Source organism: Molossus molossus, unplaced genomic scaffold, assembly GCF_014108415.1.
Source record: "Molossus molossus isolate mMolMol1 unplaced genomic scaffold, mMolMol1.p scaffold_m16_p_3, whole genome shotgun sequence".
Classification (NCBI taxonomy): domain Eukaryota; kingdom Metazoa; phylum Chordata; class Mammalia; order Chiroptera; family Molossidae; genus Molossus; species Molossus molossus.
In genome coordinates, this window is record NW_023425366.1 from 38404117 (window position 1) to 38419470 (window position 15354).

General features: G+C 51.9%; 1 protein-coding gene across 1 annotated transcript in view; it reads right to left on the reverse strand.

Moving 5' to 3' along the window:
* Positions 1-1132: 1132 nt before the first annotated feature.
* The window catches only part of AHRR (aryl-hydrocarbon receptor repressor), a 79062-nt gene continuing 64840 nt past the window's right edge, over positions 1133-15354 (reverse strand). The window contains exons 5-10 of the mRNA XM_036280263.1: positions 10165-10294; positions 8878-9011; positions 5912-6111; positions 3222-3283; positions 2804-2945; positions 1133-2147 (exon numbers count right to left, since the gene is read on the reverse strand). Coding sequence (XP_036136156.1) covers positions 1133-2147; positions 2804-2945; positions 3222-3283; positions 5912-6111; positions 8878-9011; positions 10165-10294 — 1683 coding nt within the window. The remainder of the gene's footprint in view (positions 2148-2803; positions 2946-3221; positions 3284-5911; positions 6112-8877; positions 9012-10164; positions 10295-15354) is intronic.

The window sequence follows — 15354 nt, forward strand, 5'->3', positions numbered from 1 at the left end:
AGCAGCCAGGGGCTCTTGCCACCTCCTGAGATGCCCAGCTGGAGGTGACTTTAAGGACAGATATCCTTGTCCCGTACAGGCAGGCTGGGCCACGGGGACCCCAATCCAGGGCCTCCCTGCTGTGGCCTCCTCCTGCCTGTTGTTGGTTTCCATAACCCAATGGGATGCTCTGGGGTCCCCCTGGAACTTTGCCATAAACTATCTCTGGGTGGGGGTTGGGGGTCACCTTCACTTTCTGATTTATGCTTTGTATCTAAATTTCCTACAACCAGAACATATTACCTTTTCAATTAAAAAAAATTACCTCCCTGGCTTTTCTTCCTGGGATGGTGATTGGAGTCCTCATTTGAAGAACTGCAGACAGTCAGCAAGACAGCAGAACAATGCAACCTGCTGTTTCTTTCCTCCACGTTTTCAACTTCTCTCTACCTGCAAACCCAGCCTCTGTGAACTCTGGGTCACATGCTGCACCGAGACAGATGAGTATAAGCCATCTCCAGAGGCCTATTCAAAACCCCAGAGAAACATCCGTGGATCTCCACTCTGGTTTGACCTCAAACTCTGCTGCAGGGTGCAGAGCACATGCTGCAGGACCCGGTGCTTCCAGTGCCTTCTGCTAGATTCCTTCCATGATGGAGCTCGGTCACCTGCAGCTCAGTGAGTTACAGCCCTAGGCTACTGTGTGGCAGTGGAACCCAGGGCTACGCTGCTCTCCGCATTGGACCTAGGGGCTGGGAGGCAGGTGTGGGCCCACAGGAAACTTCACCTCAACAGCTTTCATGCACTGTAGACATGATGGCTCGTTGGCCCAGAGCTCACTGCCACCTCTCGAGCCTGGAGGACACCCCACCAGGCCCACATGCCTCACTGTGGCCACTTCCTGAAAAGTTTTAATTCCTCAGAGAGAAATACTGTCATATTGAACAGACTTAAGACCACTTTGCATTTAAGAACTTCAGTGATAGTTCACAAACAAAGAAGACACTCTTGCATCTGCCACCATGTGTAACAGGACTGAAACCTGGGCAGCTCTGCAGAGGGCACTGAAGAAAGGCTCTGACCTGCACCTGCCATCCCAGCTGACAGGTAAGTGAGAGGGTGGACAGATGCCACTTTGAACAAACGCCCAGATTTATGGCAGAAAAGAGCACTCGGAGGCTTTGGGCGGCACCAGTGTCGCCAAGGCACTTTTGGGGAGCATCCTGGGTACCCCACCCTGGCTGTGAGTGGCCCATGGGGGTGAGTCCAAGGGCTCAAGCTTGATCATGGGTGTGGTCCCAGGAGCTCTGCAGTCACAGCCCAAAGTAGGGGGCCGGTGGCCCCGCATACAGATGCAGGGGGGAGGCTCCGGCTCAGGAGGGCCATGCCCACGCTCCAGGCAGACGAAGTGTGTAGGGTGGAACGGGGTCAGCTCTCTGCCAGGCCTGGGGGGAGCCCCCAGCATGCCATGCCCCAGGTGTTGGGGGTACAGGTGGTGCTTGGAGTCTGGCTCTGTTTTCAGGTGCATCCTGGTAGGGAAAGTGACCAGTTGTCTCTTAGCCATGTCACTGGCTCCCAGCCACACCTGGCTTGGGGACACAGAGTAGCCATCTGCTGTGTCCTCGGATCCAGAGTCACTTTCCATCTTGATGGGCACATTAAGTGACAACATGGGGTTGCATGGGGCATCTGGGGGCATGGGCACACCTGGAAACTTGATGTCCTCAGTGGAATACCCCCCCAATGTGAGACACTGCACTCCAGGCTGAGGGAGCTGGCTCTCCAGGCTGCCTTGGGGGAAGGGGCCACCGGTGGGAGGGTGTACCTGGCCCTGATCACCATCCTGCAAGGCTCTGTTCGGCCGGCTGGCATAGGCACTGGGGGACTGGAGAGAGCCAGGTGAATTCCTGAAGGTAGGGACGGTGCCCGGAGCGCCAGGGTAGGGCATACAGGAGCTACGGGTCATGGCATGCACCGAGAACGGATCAGTCCTGCTAGGCTCCAGCTTCAGCTTGGTGCCATCCTGACCGTGTTTCCCTGTCGTCCAGTTTGGCTGCCTCGCGGGTCTCAGTGTCTCAAAGCGGCAGTCATAAGCATGTATGTCCCTTCTCCTCCTCATCCCCGAGGAGCTGCTTGGCACCTTCCCGTGCTCCTCTCCTCCCCAGTCCCTGTGGAGAGATGGCCCATCAGACAGAGCAGGGTGGTGACAAGGGAGGGCTCTCAATCAGGGCGACACTGACTGAATCTGTGTGCCCACACTATCCTGCCACTCTCAACACCAGTGGCCTGCCTGCAGCCCTCCGACACCAGTGCCACCATCCTTTCTTCCTGGGCTTGACCCTCCCGCCACCTCCTGGGAGCAGGTGGACTCTGAGGGCTAGGTTGGGGTGGGGGTTCAGGGAGCAGCATCTCCACGAGGCACATGCCATGTGTGACAGGTCGCCACACCAGTGGCTACTAACACTGGGGGAGGGGGTTCTGGGTGGTTTCTGAATGCCAGGTCCCATCACAGACCGTGCTGCTGCCACCCATGATGTGGTATGGCATCGCCTGTGGAGACGGGAGGCGGTGACTGGGAGGGCACAGCGGAGCTGCAACCACACAGCCAGGCCAGTCCCCGGGGGCCCCCGCTGGTCAGGGGAGGGTGGGGGCGGGGGAGTGCTGAGGGCTTTCAAGCAAAGGGGAGAGGGCGGGGGCAGTCACCCAGGGTGCAGACTACAGGCAGAGAGGGAGCTGTTGCGGTCAAGGCCACCAGTCGCTCTTTTCTTTCTCAATACCGGCTGGGACTTAGCTAGGAGCCTCACTGGGCAAAGGAACCACTTACCCTGCAGCCCCCTCAGGGCAAAGGACGAGGTCAGGGCCACCCCTGAGGCACAGGCATGTGGCCCTGGCTGGAACCCGGGCCCAGCGGCAGGCATCCATTTGTGCCCTGAACACTGAAATGCCATTTTCTCCATTGTTTCTTCCTGTCAGGTCAGAGAAGGGAAAAGCCGTCACTGCGTGAACTGAACAACCCTGGCCTGAGGAGCGGCTCTGCTCTCCATGGACGTGACTCATGGAGTTCCTCAGAAAGGCCAAGACCAGCGTCCACAGGAACTGGCCGGCATCCCAGCCCCGCTCACCCGCTCCAAATGGCATTTCCAAGGACTAGGCCGAGGTTTCCAGGAGCAGGGAGAGCCCTCGAGGGACACACGCACATTTACCCATTTCAAAGGGATGACATAGTGAACTTTTAAAGGTACCTGCTAAGTAATTGGGTTTCCCGTGCAGTTCTGACACACACAGACTCCTGGTGGCTTTTGCTCTGCAAAGAACAGATAATAGCAAAATAACATGCAGATGACATGTGTTGATGGTGGAAGTTTACAATAGGACAGGCTAGAGATTTGCTGAAAATTCCAATTCACGTCACTTTTTGGGCCAATAAAGGGCTAATGAATTTGCTTCAGAAAGTAGATGTGTACACAGAATGATTTCTCAACGCTTTTTTTTTTTTTTTGTACAGATAGAATGGGAGGGAGAGAGAGGAAGGGAGAGAGAGTGAGAAACATCGACGTGAAGGGACACATCAAGTGGCTGCCACCCGCACGACCAACCAGGGCCGGGGACAAACTGCAACCAAAGTAGGTGCCCTTAGCGGGAACCGAACCCGGGTCTCTCTGGACCGCAGGCCGACGCTCTAACCGCTGAGCCAAACTGGCCAGGGCTCTCAATGCTTTTGTTTTATTCTGGTTGGCCAGAATGAAAATACAGTCAATTATTATTTACACTGATTATACTCTACACAGTCACTGTGGACACAAAATTAGTGAATGCTAAGCCATTGCCCCTGTTGCTGTGCGTGTGCTCAGACACACACACACACACACACACACACACACACACACACACCCTCACAGAGTTTAGGTGGAATCTTAAGCCCAAGGCAACTGCTTTTGCTAGATTCTATTTTAAAATTATTTTTCAAGAGAAAATACAGGCTCGGACGTGTTAAGTGACTTGCCTGGGGCCACCCCTCCAGCAGGGGCAGAAGTGGGATTCAAATCCAGTCCACCCGGCTGGCCCCAGAGCCAGAGCTTCCCGCCCTGCTGTACCCTGCCCCACCTCTCCATCCTCTGGTCATCTCTGTAGGAGAACAGAGACAGGAGAGCAGAGCTGAGAGGCAGAGAGTGAGAACAAAGACAGGAGACGGAGACGAGAGAAGAGAGAGCAGAGAAAGAGGGTGAAGTGTCTCCCTCAGTTGGAATGTATTCATCGGGGGACTCAACTATCCATTATTCTGTGACCACGAATGACTGCGAAAGCCCCGTAGGCATTGATTTTGGAGCACAAATAAGTGTTAGCAAGTAGCTGGATTCACACATACAGAATCCAGGGACAACTGGGCGTGAAGGTGTGTCACAAACACGTCAGGAAAGCTGTGAAGGACCTGAACAGCCTTCTATAGGGACAACGATACATATCCAAAGCAGTCGCCAAGGCCTCGATTCTCTCGGTGTTCCCTTCCGTGACCTCTGAGCTCAGAGCAAAGCACACATGACATGTGAACCAAAGCTTGGTTTAGGAATTCCATTCAGAGCAGCTGGAAATTCCAAAACCAGGAAAGCCAAGGAAGTTGTTCTCTCTTTTCTTACAATGTTGAGCAAAATCAACTTTCTCTTAAGGCCTTTGTCTTTCCCTATTATGAGTTCTAATGATATTCTGTGCACTGGGATGTCTAGTATTGACTCGACTGTCATTATATGTGCCACCTCCACGTCCCTTACTGCCACACCACACCTCCCACCCATGCAAATGCAGCTCCTGTGCAGCCAGCCTGCACTCCCCCGCGGGGGCACCAGGGGGCAGCAGAAGCCCGCCTTGCACTCAGAGCTCTAGGAGGTGATGGGAAGGGTAGAATTTTCCTCTCTGGTCTGTAGGGTTGGAAAAACATATACAGAAAAGAGAAAAGTCATTGGGTGAGTTTCAATTATAATCATCAAGCTACAACAGCTTAAAAACAGAAAACGTGAAGACAGTAAATGAAGATGGAGAATAATTCACAGTGTGAGTGTGTTAGCCCAGGCGGTAAGAAAGCAGGCGTGAATGGACTCATCGCCCGCCAGGCACAGAAGACCTTGGCAGTGGGCTCTGCACAAGTGGGTTGGTCTCTGGGCAACAGCCTTTGTGCTTTGGCACACCTCCCTGATCTAGCTTGTTTGTCACTTACATTTATAGTAGTTTTCATTGGCTATCATGTTTTTCCTCTTTCCTATTTCATGACATATTATATCTTTAAAAGTAAAAAAGCATATATATTTCAGTTAAAACTGTTCCACAAAACTGCTGTCATAGCATGCTGGCATGTGTCCAGGACCCGGAGGACGGCCCCAGGCTCACGGTCAGCTGTGTCCCTGGAGGCCACCTTCCGTGCAGACATGTGAGCCCAGCAGCAAGGAGGGGGATTGTGCCATGAAGGCGGTGGCTCCAACTGCAGACCTGAGGCAGACCACATCACAAAGAGTGGAAACGAGAAAGATGATCGCAAGAAACCAGACACACGGGAGCGTTCCAGTCACCACGGCTGCTGTCAGATGCTCTAATCGTCTAAATGGTTGTTGAGGACAACAGAGGTGAATCGTGGGTGCTGATGAGGCGTGGACACTCACACCCACCGAAGGGGGGAGTTCTGAAGGCGGCCTTTGGGGCTCGACTGCAGTTGGAGGATTTAGGGACAAAGCGCTACAGGCAAGTGTTTGCTGCCACCGTTCACAGAAGCATTTCTTTTTTCCGATAGTTGCTTCCATAATGTGCTAGCTTAAAATAATCCACCAAATTTCTCATTTTATTGCTTCCTGGAAATGAAGAAAACGTAGACAGGAAGTGCTACGAGTCAGGCGCTGTGCTTTAAGCACCAGTGACAGTGAGCGTGGCTGCAGAGGCTCGTACTCACTTCGTGTCCGTGGGGGTCGGGATGTCTGCCCTGTGCTTCGCCCTCAAAAACGCACCCTTCACCTTCATCTCTGACACAGAAGGCAGGAGGACGGGCACCACGATGCAGAACAGCGAGAGCCGAGGGGACAAGACGGTTCCTGATGGCGCCTTCCTCTTCTGTCCCAACAGGAATTTTAGTTTCCCTTGAAACTGCATTGTCTGATGTTTTAAAAGCCAGAAACACATTCACAGCAGTTAGCAACATGGTCAAAGGACATGAAAACGACATTCTCAGGGACAGAAACACAGACAAGAATCTTATCCTTAGTCCCCGAGGAGATACGAACCAACATTTCTCCATGCTTGGCCTTCTTGGGACAGGGACTATCCCAAGGCCTTTGGAGTGACTCATAGTTTCTCTGGAGTCTCTATAATATCCTTTAACTGGCCAGCGTGTTCTCATGGGTGCACTCACGGGTGTGTGGGTGTGCAAGCTGGCCTCTTGCGTGAGCATGGCTGTGCACCAACTTGGGCTGTGGCTGTCCCAGGGCAGTCACCAGCCAGCCACCGGTAGGGTTTGCTAGAGTGAACAATCTCTGAGGGCTGTTCCAGCTTTAACCTCCCATTTCCAAATTATCATTCCTTCACACATGCTGGTAAGATTTAGGGACAGCTTGATTTTGTTTATCTACAGTACATAGTGTAAGTTTAAAAGCCAGCAATTAACTTCATACTTTGTGATAAAGAACAGATCTCTCTATAATGAACATGCTGATCTATAATTAATTACCAAGTCCCTTCAGGGTGCTTGTGTCCTGCTTTTGATGGAAGAATACCCCAAGAGCATAGCCCTACTCTCTCCCTATCCATCCATCCATCCCTCCATCCCTCCATCCCTCCATCCATCCAATCAACCTTCCTTCCTTCCTTCCTCCCTTCCATCTGCCCATTCATTTATCCACTCACACATCCATCTCTCCATCTCTCCATTTGTCTATGGATTGTTTGAATTAACAAATCCTTGCAAAGCACCTGCTATCTGCCAGTCACTTGGTGTGGAGGCTTCAAGGAAATACTGGGACATGTTTTTTTTTTTAATCCTTACCTGAGGGTATTTTTATCTTCAGATAGAGTGGGGGGCGGGGAGTGAGAGAGAGAGAGAGAGAGAAAAACATTGACTTGAGAGAGACACATCGATTGGCTGCCTCCTGCACGACCCCGACCGGGGCTGGGGACTGAACTGCAAATGAGGTACGTACCCTTGACAGAAACCCAACCCAAGACTCTTCGGTCCATGGGCTGATGCTCCAACTGCTGAGCCAAACCGGCCAGGGCAGGGACATGTTTAACATCAAGCTCTCCAGAGAAAAAGAAACTGATTTGTATTGTTTGCCAATTTTTTGGGCGTAAATATTTCCACCACAGTTGATTACAAGCTGCTAACCTAATGTCAGCTGGATCTCTAAATTCCTGAAACTGTAACAAGCCAGCTCTGTGCACCACCACCTTGCCGGCCTGTAGAAATGAGGCGGCTCACAGTCACAGGAGAGCTGGGAGGAGCCGTGGGGCCTCACACACTGTTGCCCATGCTTCTCAGCGCATTCCTCGTGGGTGCCTGGCCACTTCCCATCGTGCCGTCATGAACACAAGGGTGAAACATAACCAGGCGCTTCTCAAACTAACTTATTTTGCTTGTTTTCTCTACTCGGTGCTTTTACAGTTTTGTGTTTAACCTATATTTCAATCTCTGCTTGAGTGCATAGTAAAATGTATCTATATCTAGCTATAGAAAAATGATCTTTGTTTCCCCCCAAAATTTAAAACAAATATCAAAATAAAAACTTTATGAGCAACCAATCGCCTGACATGTATGTCAGGATCATGGTGCAAATGAACGGTTGCTTCTCTTATGAAGGGTCCTGGTGGGGTTTGGGGAGACCTGGAGAAGCAAGCAGGGCATCCACGTGGGGGAGACGAACCCCTTAGGGGCACACAGTCCAGGTGGGGCTGGAAGGGGTGCGCAGCGGTCAGGGGCTAGAGGTAGCAGTGCACACACCCAGACAGGGCTGGAGGCTGAACCCAAGGGGCCTGTCCTGCAGCACTGATGGCGAAAGGCCCTGGGGTCAGAGGGTCTCCGGACTGAATTGCTGCCCAAAGAGCGGAGCACTGGGGCTCTTGGGAGGCTGTGAACCAGAGGAGAATGTGAGGACCGGCTGGGGAGTAGGTAGCGTCAGAGGCTCTGGAACGCCACACAGTCTGGGAGGCGGACAGAGGTCTGGCATGGGCTGGGGGCTCTGCTCTGTTGTGCCCCCAGGAGGACATGTCCTCCCTTCCTCTCATCCCTGCAGTGAGGAGCTGGAAGAGGAGATGGTCACATATGAGAAGTGGAAGTACCTATTTGCAAGAGAAGAGGTTAAACCAAACAGCCTGGAAGGAAGGTGGTCTCGGTGCTTGTGGGGTATTCTGGGAACATATTTTTTCTTTATTGATTCTAGAGAGAGAGAAAGGGAGAGGGAGAGAGAGATAGAAACATCGACGAGAGAGAACATCGATTGGCTGCCTCCTGCATGCCCCCGATTGGGGATCGGGCCCACAACCTGGGCATGTGTCCTGACCGGGAATCGAACCAGCGACCTCTTGGTGCATGGGTTGACGCTCAACCACTGAGCCACACCAGCTGGGCCATACTGGAAACATTTTGAAAATGAATTTGAAATAAAGGGACAACTAAAATATTAACACCCAGTACAGTGTAAGACCTACTGCAGATTCTTAACATTTCAGCTGCGTCTTGTCATCTCTTTGTAGCAGGCGTCACACTTCCACTCTTGTTCACCTACCTGTTGTCACAGGATCCTGCTGAGAACAGCCCCTCACTCCCCCTCCCCCTGCTCCTTCCCTCCTGCAAGCAGAGGCAATGACGCAATGACGCAATGACGCAATGACGCAATGACGCAATCACTGGGGCCTCCTCCGCTCACTCACCAGGAAGCCTGAGGTGCTGTCCAGCAGGCAGCGCACGCGGCAGACGAAGCAGCGTGTCAGGAAGGCCGAGTACTCGGTGGGGCCCGTGCCCCCTTCCTGGGCCCGGAGCAGCCTCCCCAGCATGGCATCCTCTCCTGCCCAGGTGGGCGCAGGCGGTGGTGAGAGCCAGGAAGGCAGTGCCCGAGAGAAACCGAGAGAACATGCTGATGAGCACGGTTGTACACGTGACATCAGCTGTCACCACATCACGCACCGCCCGGTGGGGCACAGTTCGAATGTCCGCCTGTGCTCCCGTCCATCCCATCCTCAGGACCCCACAGAGAGAGAGCTGCTCCGACAAATGTGCTCACAGTCCTTCGCCCTTAAAAAGCCACTTCAGCCCTGGGTGGCTTAGTGGGTTGGAGCACCATCCCGTACACCAAAAGGCAGTGGGTCCAATTCCCGGTCAGGGAACATACCTAGGTTGCGGGTTCAATCCCTGGTCAGAGCACCTATAGGAGGCTACCGAATAGATATTCTTCTCTCACATGAATGTGTGTGTGTGTCTCTCCTCCTTCCCCTCTCTCTAAAATCAGTAAAAACATATTCTCAGGTGAAGATTTAAATAAAAACAAAAACCCCACGTCACTGCAGTCTGACTGCAAGTGTGCTGCCACGGGTTGTCCTGTCTGTCCATTTTAAGCTTTATAAAATGGGTTTGCTCTCTTCACTCAGCTTCATGAGGAAGTCATGCTGTTGCGTGAGGTTGTATTGGAAACTTTTCTTGAATTATTTACAGCTTCTGGGGAGACATGCGAAAGAACTGGACTCTGTCCCCTGCTGGACCAGGTGGACGGCGCCCTGTCTCCTAGCGCCGGGTGCATGGCCCTGAGCGCGTCTGCTCTGCAGGAGCTGGACGCCTGCCAAGCGCATCCCAAGTGGGCAGGGGCCTCGGTGGGGCTTTGCATGGGGTCCGGCCCACAAGGGGCAACATCTGTGAGCAGACAACAATCTTTGGGGGCCTTTTAAAAAGGTAAATCTAATGTGGGCCAAAGGAATTTCCTGGAAGACCGCACCTCGAGGGGAGACAAGAACTGCAGCTTCTTGGCGAGGCTTCCTGGGCCCTGGCAGAGCACAGAGAAGGGGCCGGGCACGCCATGGAGCTTAGGAGCCCAGGAGCCCATGGGAGGAAGGCTCTGAAAGAGGGGGCGCTGTTCGGTGTGAAGGAAAGGAGGTGGAAGCGGGGTGGGCCGTTTCGGGGCAGTCCCTGTGTTTACATGAAGGCCTCCCAGCCTTGGAGAGACCCACCTGTCTCTGAGCGCAGGGGCTGCCCACACACCACCTGGGGCGGGTCCATGGCCCAGTGGAGCTGCCGGCAGAAGTCCTGGCGGTCATCCACGTGGATGTAGTCATAAATGTTCTGGTGCATCACGTCCGTCTGAAACATTGAAAGAGTTATTTCAGCCTTAGCAGAGGGAGTTTTCACACGGTACCCAGTGGTACTACCTGAACAAATGCCTCATCCACCTGTCAGGAGCAAGTCACGCCACGAAGAAAACGTCCGCGAGGAAGACCAGAGCTTGGCCTTGAGGCCATCCCCTCCCTGGGAGGGTAGGCCATGCAGCCTAGAACACAGAGCCCACCGGCCCACCCACCTGCCAGGCGGTGACTTCAGGGGCAGAGCGGCTCGAAGACCAAATGTCCTCTGGGCCAAGATACGCACTTTTCTAAATAGATTCTGACCCTCAGTGACCCAGGGAGCTCATTGAGCTGTATAATTTGGGCACTTGCAACCTGTATGTTATACTCGAACCACAAGTTTATTAGGAAATCACCCCTGGGAGGTGAGGTAGGAGCCACCAGTGCCTCCTGGCCAGTGACTTACTTCCTCCCAGCACCTCCAGGCCACACCCACCCTTCCCAGGATGCCACATGGACCCACCAGTCCACAGCCCTCTCTCTGGTTTTCTGTCCTCCCATTTGCACAGATGTCGACCCTCATGTGTCCACTGGGAAGCCACCATCTGGGGCACAGAGGCCACAACCACAGGCCACAAAGACTGTTGCTATTGTTGGTAAAGCTGTTCTCAGAGTGTGTTGATTCATGACGAGGGCCTGTACACATCTCCCACTACCTTCTCTCAGCTGGAACTCCGTGGCAAGGTTGGCTGGGATGCCCTGAATGTCAAACAAGACATAGAACAGGAATGTGATCATAACTCGAAGGTTGGATTCCAATCACCTGTGCACCCCACAGTCCAAAGAGACTATGTTTTCACAGAAGGGAGTGGACACAGAGGTCAGAAGTGATGCTGTCCTTGGTCCGTGTTGCCCAGGATCGGGGGCTCTGGACATGAACGTAGGACCAACAGGCAGAGACCAACTCATGGTGGAAAGGGATGCACCAGGCTTTCCCTAGCTCTAGACCTGTTGCTCTCACCTCACCTGAAGGTTCTGGTCTCACCGTGTGGCTTCCAGTTAACCCGATGGCTTGATGATCGCAAGTTCGTTTCCCACAGGGATATTTTCCTAAAAACTTTTGTGAAAGTTTATTACCTAAGGCTCTATGACCGCAAGTTCACTTTCCACAGGGACATTTTCTCAATAAACTTTTGTGATTCAAACATAACATATAGGCTGAAAAGTGGCCACATCATAAATCTACAGCTTGATAAACTTTTGTGATTCAAACATAACATATAGGCTGAAAAGTGGCCACATCATAAATCTACAGCTTGATGAACTCCCGGGTAACCACCACCCAATCAGGAAACAGGACACCAGAAGCACCTTCGAGGGCTCTTCTCTCCATCCTCCCCAGAGGCGGCCACAGCGCTGACTCCGCTGGTTCTGTACATAAATGGAGGGCTGTGTGCCCTGGGGTGCCTGTCCATTTACCCACGTGTGTGTGTGGCAGTTCTCACCCCCATCGTTGTATGAGTTCTGCTGTATGGATACCCCACCTCTGGCTACTTCCTCTCCGGCTGACGGACACTTGGGTTATTTGCTGTCTGGGCCCGTTGTGCGTGACACTGCCGCGTCTCTGAGTGCACGCCCAGGAGTGGAATTACTCGGTCATGGTAGCCAAAGTTCAGCTTCAGTAGATAATGCCAAACAGCTTTCCAAAGCGAGTGTACAAATCACACTCTCGTTGTGACAAGTACGGAAAGTCCAGTTGCTTTACATTCTGGCCAATATTCGGCACATCAGCCTTTTTAGTTTGAGCCACGGTGGCAAATGTGTCATGGTTTCTCAGTGTGGTTTTAATTTGCATGGCACGAAATCGAAGGAAACTGAACATCTCACATATTTATTGGTCTTTAGATGTGCGTGTGTGTACATGTCGTGTGTGTGTGCGCGTGTTGCCCATTTACGTCGTTTTCTCCGTTTTCCATGAGCCTTCGTGCTGACTTGTCAGTGTTCTTTGTCTGTTCTGGACGGGAGGACTCTGTTGGGCATGTTCCACTGCAAACATCCCCGCTCCCTGGCCTGCCTTCCTGCTCTCTTAATGGATCTAACACAATTTAATCCATCATCTTTCCTCAAGGAGGGGTTTTGTCCCAAGGAATCTTTCCTCGTACATCTCCTAACTCTGCCCTGTTATCTGCTAGAAACGTCTACAAGGCACCTAATATTGATTGTGTACAGTGTGAGCCAAGAATCAAAGTTCCTTTTTCTGCCAGTCGATCTGGTTCGCCCAGATTCATTTACTGACCATTTCCCCACCATCGGCAGTGCCGTCTTCGTCATAAATCCCATCGGAGCACAGGTCTGCTCTGACTTCCAGTTCTCCTGTGGTCTGTCTGTCTGTCCCTGCACTAAGCTCACACGTCTTATCTGCTGAGTTCTGCAGGAAGTCTTGTGTCCGGGATCATAATCTCCCCCGCTCCCTTAACCTGCTCCGACCCCCTTAGCTTTAAAAACTCCCAATTAGTTTGTCAATTTCCAGAAAAGCTGCTCAGGTTTTGTGATAACGTCATTAATTCCACAATCTGATCTGACATCTTTATAATAATATTGGGTCCTCCAATTCATGAATATGGCATATCCCTTAATTTATCTGGAACTTCTTTCATTTCTTTAAAGAATGTTTTATATTTTCTGTGTGGTTGAGTCATTACTGAGAATTTGGTGTTTTCCATCCTGTTGGAGATAGATGGTATTTTTCCCTCTATGGTTTTGATTAAGGAAAAGAGTATGCTGACCTCTGAGCACTGGGTAGTCATGTTCTCACTGGAGTTCATATTATTCTCTCATGAGTTTTAGTCAGTGACCCCGAGCCTTACAGAACCCAGAGGATGGTGAGCTGCCCACAGGTCTCCCTGGTGCCCCACTCACACCTCAGTTATTAACGAAAGGGATGTGTGGAATTAACATGCAAAGTGTGAGTCTGTGGCTCAAGCAAAACGGGACAGATTAACTCGGAGGAGGGTATAATAAAACTAGAAAAGGCATTTCTGACTAAAGAACATTTGAAGACATTAAATGTGAATTTTTTCAGTTTGAGGAAACAAGATCTGCATTGTGATCATTAGGGTGACATCTCTGACCACCCTTCATCTTTCCTAAGCTCCTAGAGTTTGAGTCCCAGAAAGTGAGGTCAAGAGAGAGAAATGGTGGGGAAAATGCGAGGAGGGGAGAGAATAATATAACAATTATTCAAATGGACAAAACCACGGCTTTGATCAAGTAAAAGCAGTCATTACTTTTGCTCTAAACCATCATTATGGAGTTAAGAATAAAAGCATGACTTGAACAAAGTCCAGCAGTTATCATCTTTACTTTTTGGGCAAAGCGTGTGCATCTCTGTGATCCACACCTGTGCTCTGACCAACAAGCTCCAGCAGGCACCCTGGCTGACGCGGGGACAAGTCCCCAGCTGCTGACCTTTGAGAGAGCAGACAACTTCTTCCATCAATAAATGTCAACGACAACTGAAATATACATCTACACCTACGTGCGTCTTCATCACAAGAAGTGCTGGACTTGAAGACAGACAAAGGGTGCAAGGCTGTGATAGGAAGGACCTGGCTCCTGACTTTGTAAAGCATTTTGCCCAAGGAGCTCACAATAGCACGAAGCTGTTCTAATCTTTTTATGAAATGTTTTGCATAAATTAGAGTCAATGCCCGATTTAATGGCATTTGGAAACAATTTCCTTATAACAAAAGGCAAAACTTTTTTTTTTTTTACTTCTAACCCTTGGAGGGACATAACCAAGCTCCAAGAAAATGAAGGTCCAATGACAAGTTCAGACCTGGGGTCAAGGGTCCTCTACGGGACTCCTGCCTTAGTCACTGATCCAAAGGGTGTGCTAAAACCTTCAAATTACGGTTAAAGAATTCTCGGGGCAACTCCGGTGACAGCACAAAAAGGCAAACCAAACAACGTCTCTCTAGTGTCAGGCCCTGTGCCAGCGATCGCGGGAAGCCAGTTGAAAGCTTTGCCACCTGGGGCTGGAATCGCGTCGTGTCCACATCCTGTGCTGTCCACCAGCAGTCCTGTGAGCTCTGCACTGTGAGTGGACCCCCGCACAGGAGCCGTTAGCACCAGCCACGCCCACCAATCTGCTGGTCACTTAGGGGTGAAGAGCACCGTGTAAACGAGGCACCCCAGAGGGACTGTGACATACAGGGGGGCGGTACAGTGGACAGAGAGGACATCAGGGCTAAGCTGGCCATGTCTGGTGCTTGCATTGTCCTAGGAACGAGAGACTCATTACCTATTACTTTCATCTCTTTCAGACGGGTCTTCAGGAGATGGACCTGGTGACGGAGCTCTTGTCACACACTGTTGGGTGCAGCCAAGGGGAGAAACACCTCCCTGTAGTGGGGCTGGTGTGCGGACGCCTCTCACGAGTGTCATAGGCGCCAGTGCCCTGCATGTTCAGGGAGCCCTGGGGTCCCAGCAGCTGCCTCAGTGGTGGACACTGCTCTGCCTCGCCACGTGGAGGCGCAAAACGAGGCTCCGAGCCGTCACCTAACCACCCACAGGCAGAGCCCTGTGGTCTGACCCGCGGCCCGGGAACGCACTTGAGGTCTTTCCACAGCACTTCACTCACTCACTGACCATCCCATGGGGTCCCTCAGGGGCCACACCTCCACGTGCTGTAGGGTCTCACCTGGGCCACACGATGGGCTGCACTAGAAGCCGGGGCTGGGGGAGGAGGAGGGGGAAGAGGACCGTGTCCTACCGTGGATGGTCAAAGGACTGCCCTGGGGCCTGTGACAAGAAGGAAGCCTGGCCAGGGCAGGGAGTGGTGGTCATGCGGTCCTTGGGTCCAGGTGGTGGGAAAGCAACTTAGAGGCAGGTGTAAGAGGAACTGCTCCTAGGAGCCATGGTGGAGTGACAGCTACTTTAGTTTTGCAAATATTCAAAATGATGGTTTCCATGGAAATCAGATTCAATGCTTCCTCAGCCTGAAGGGCCTCAGGCATACTTGAACTTGTAAGGTGTGTCAGAAACCCATTCTCAGATCTGGGCTCCCATGATCCCTTG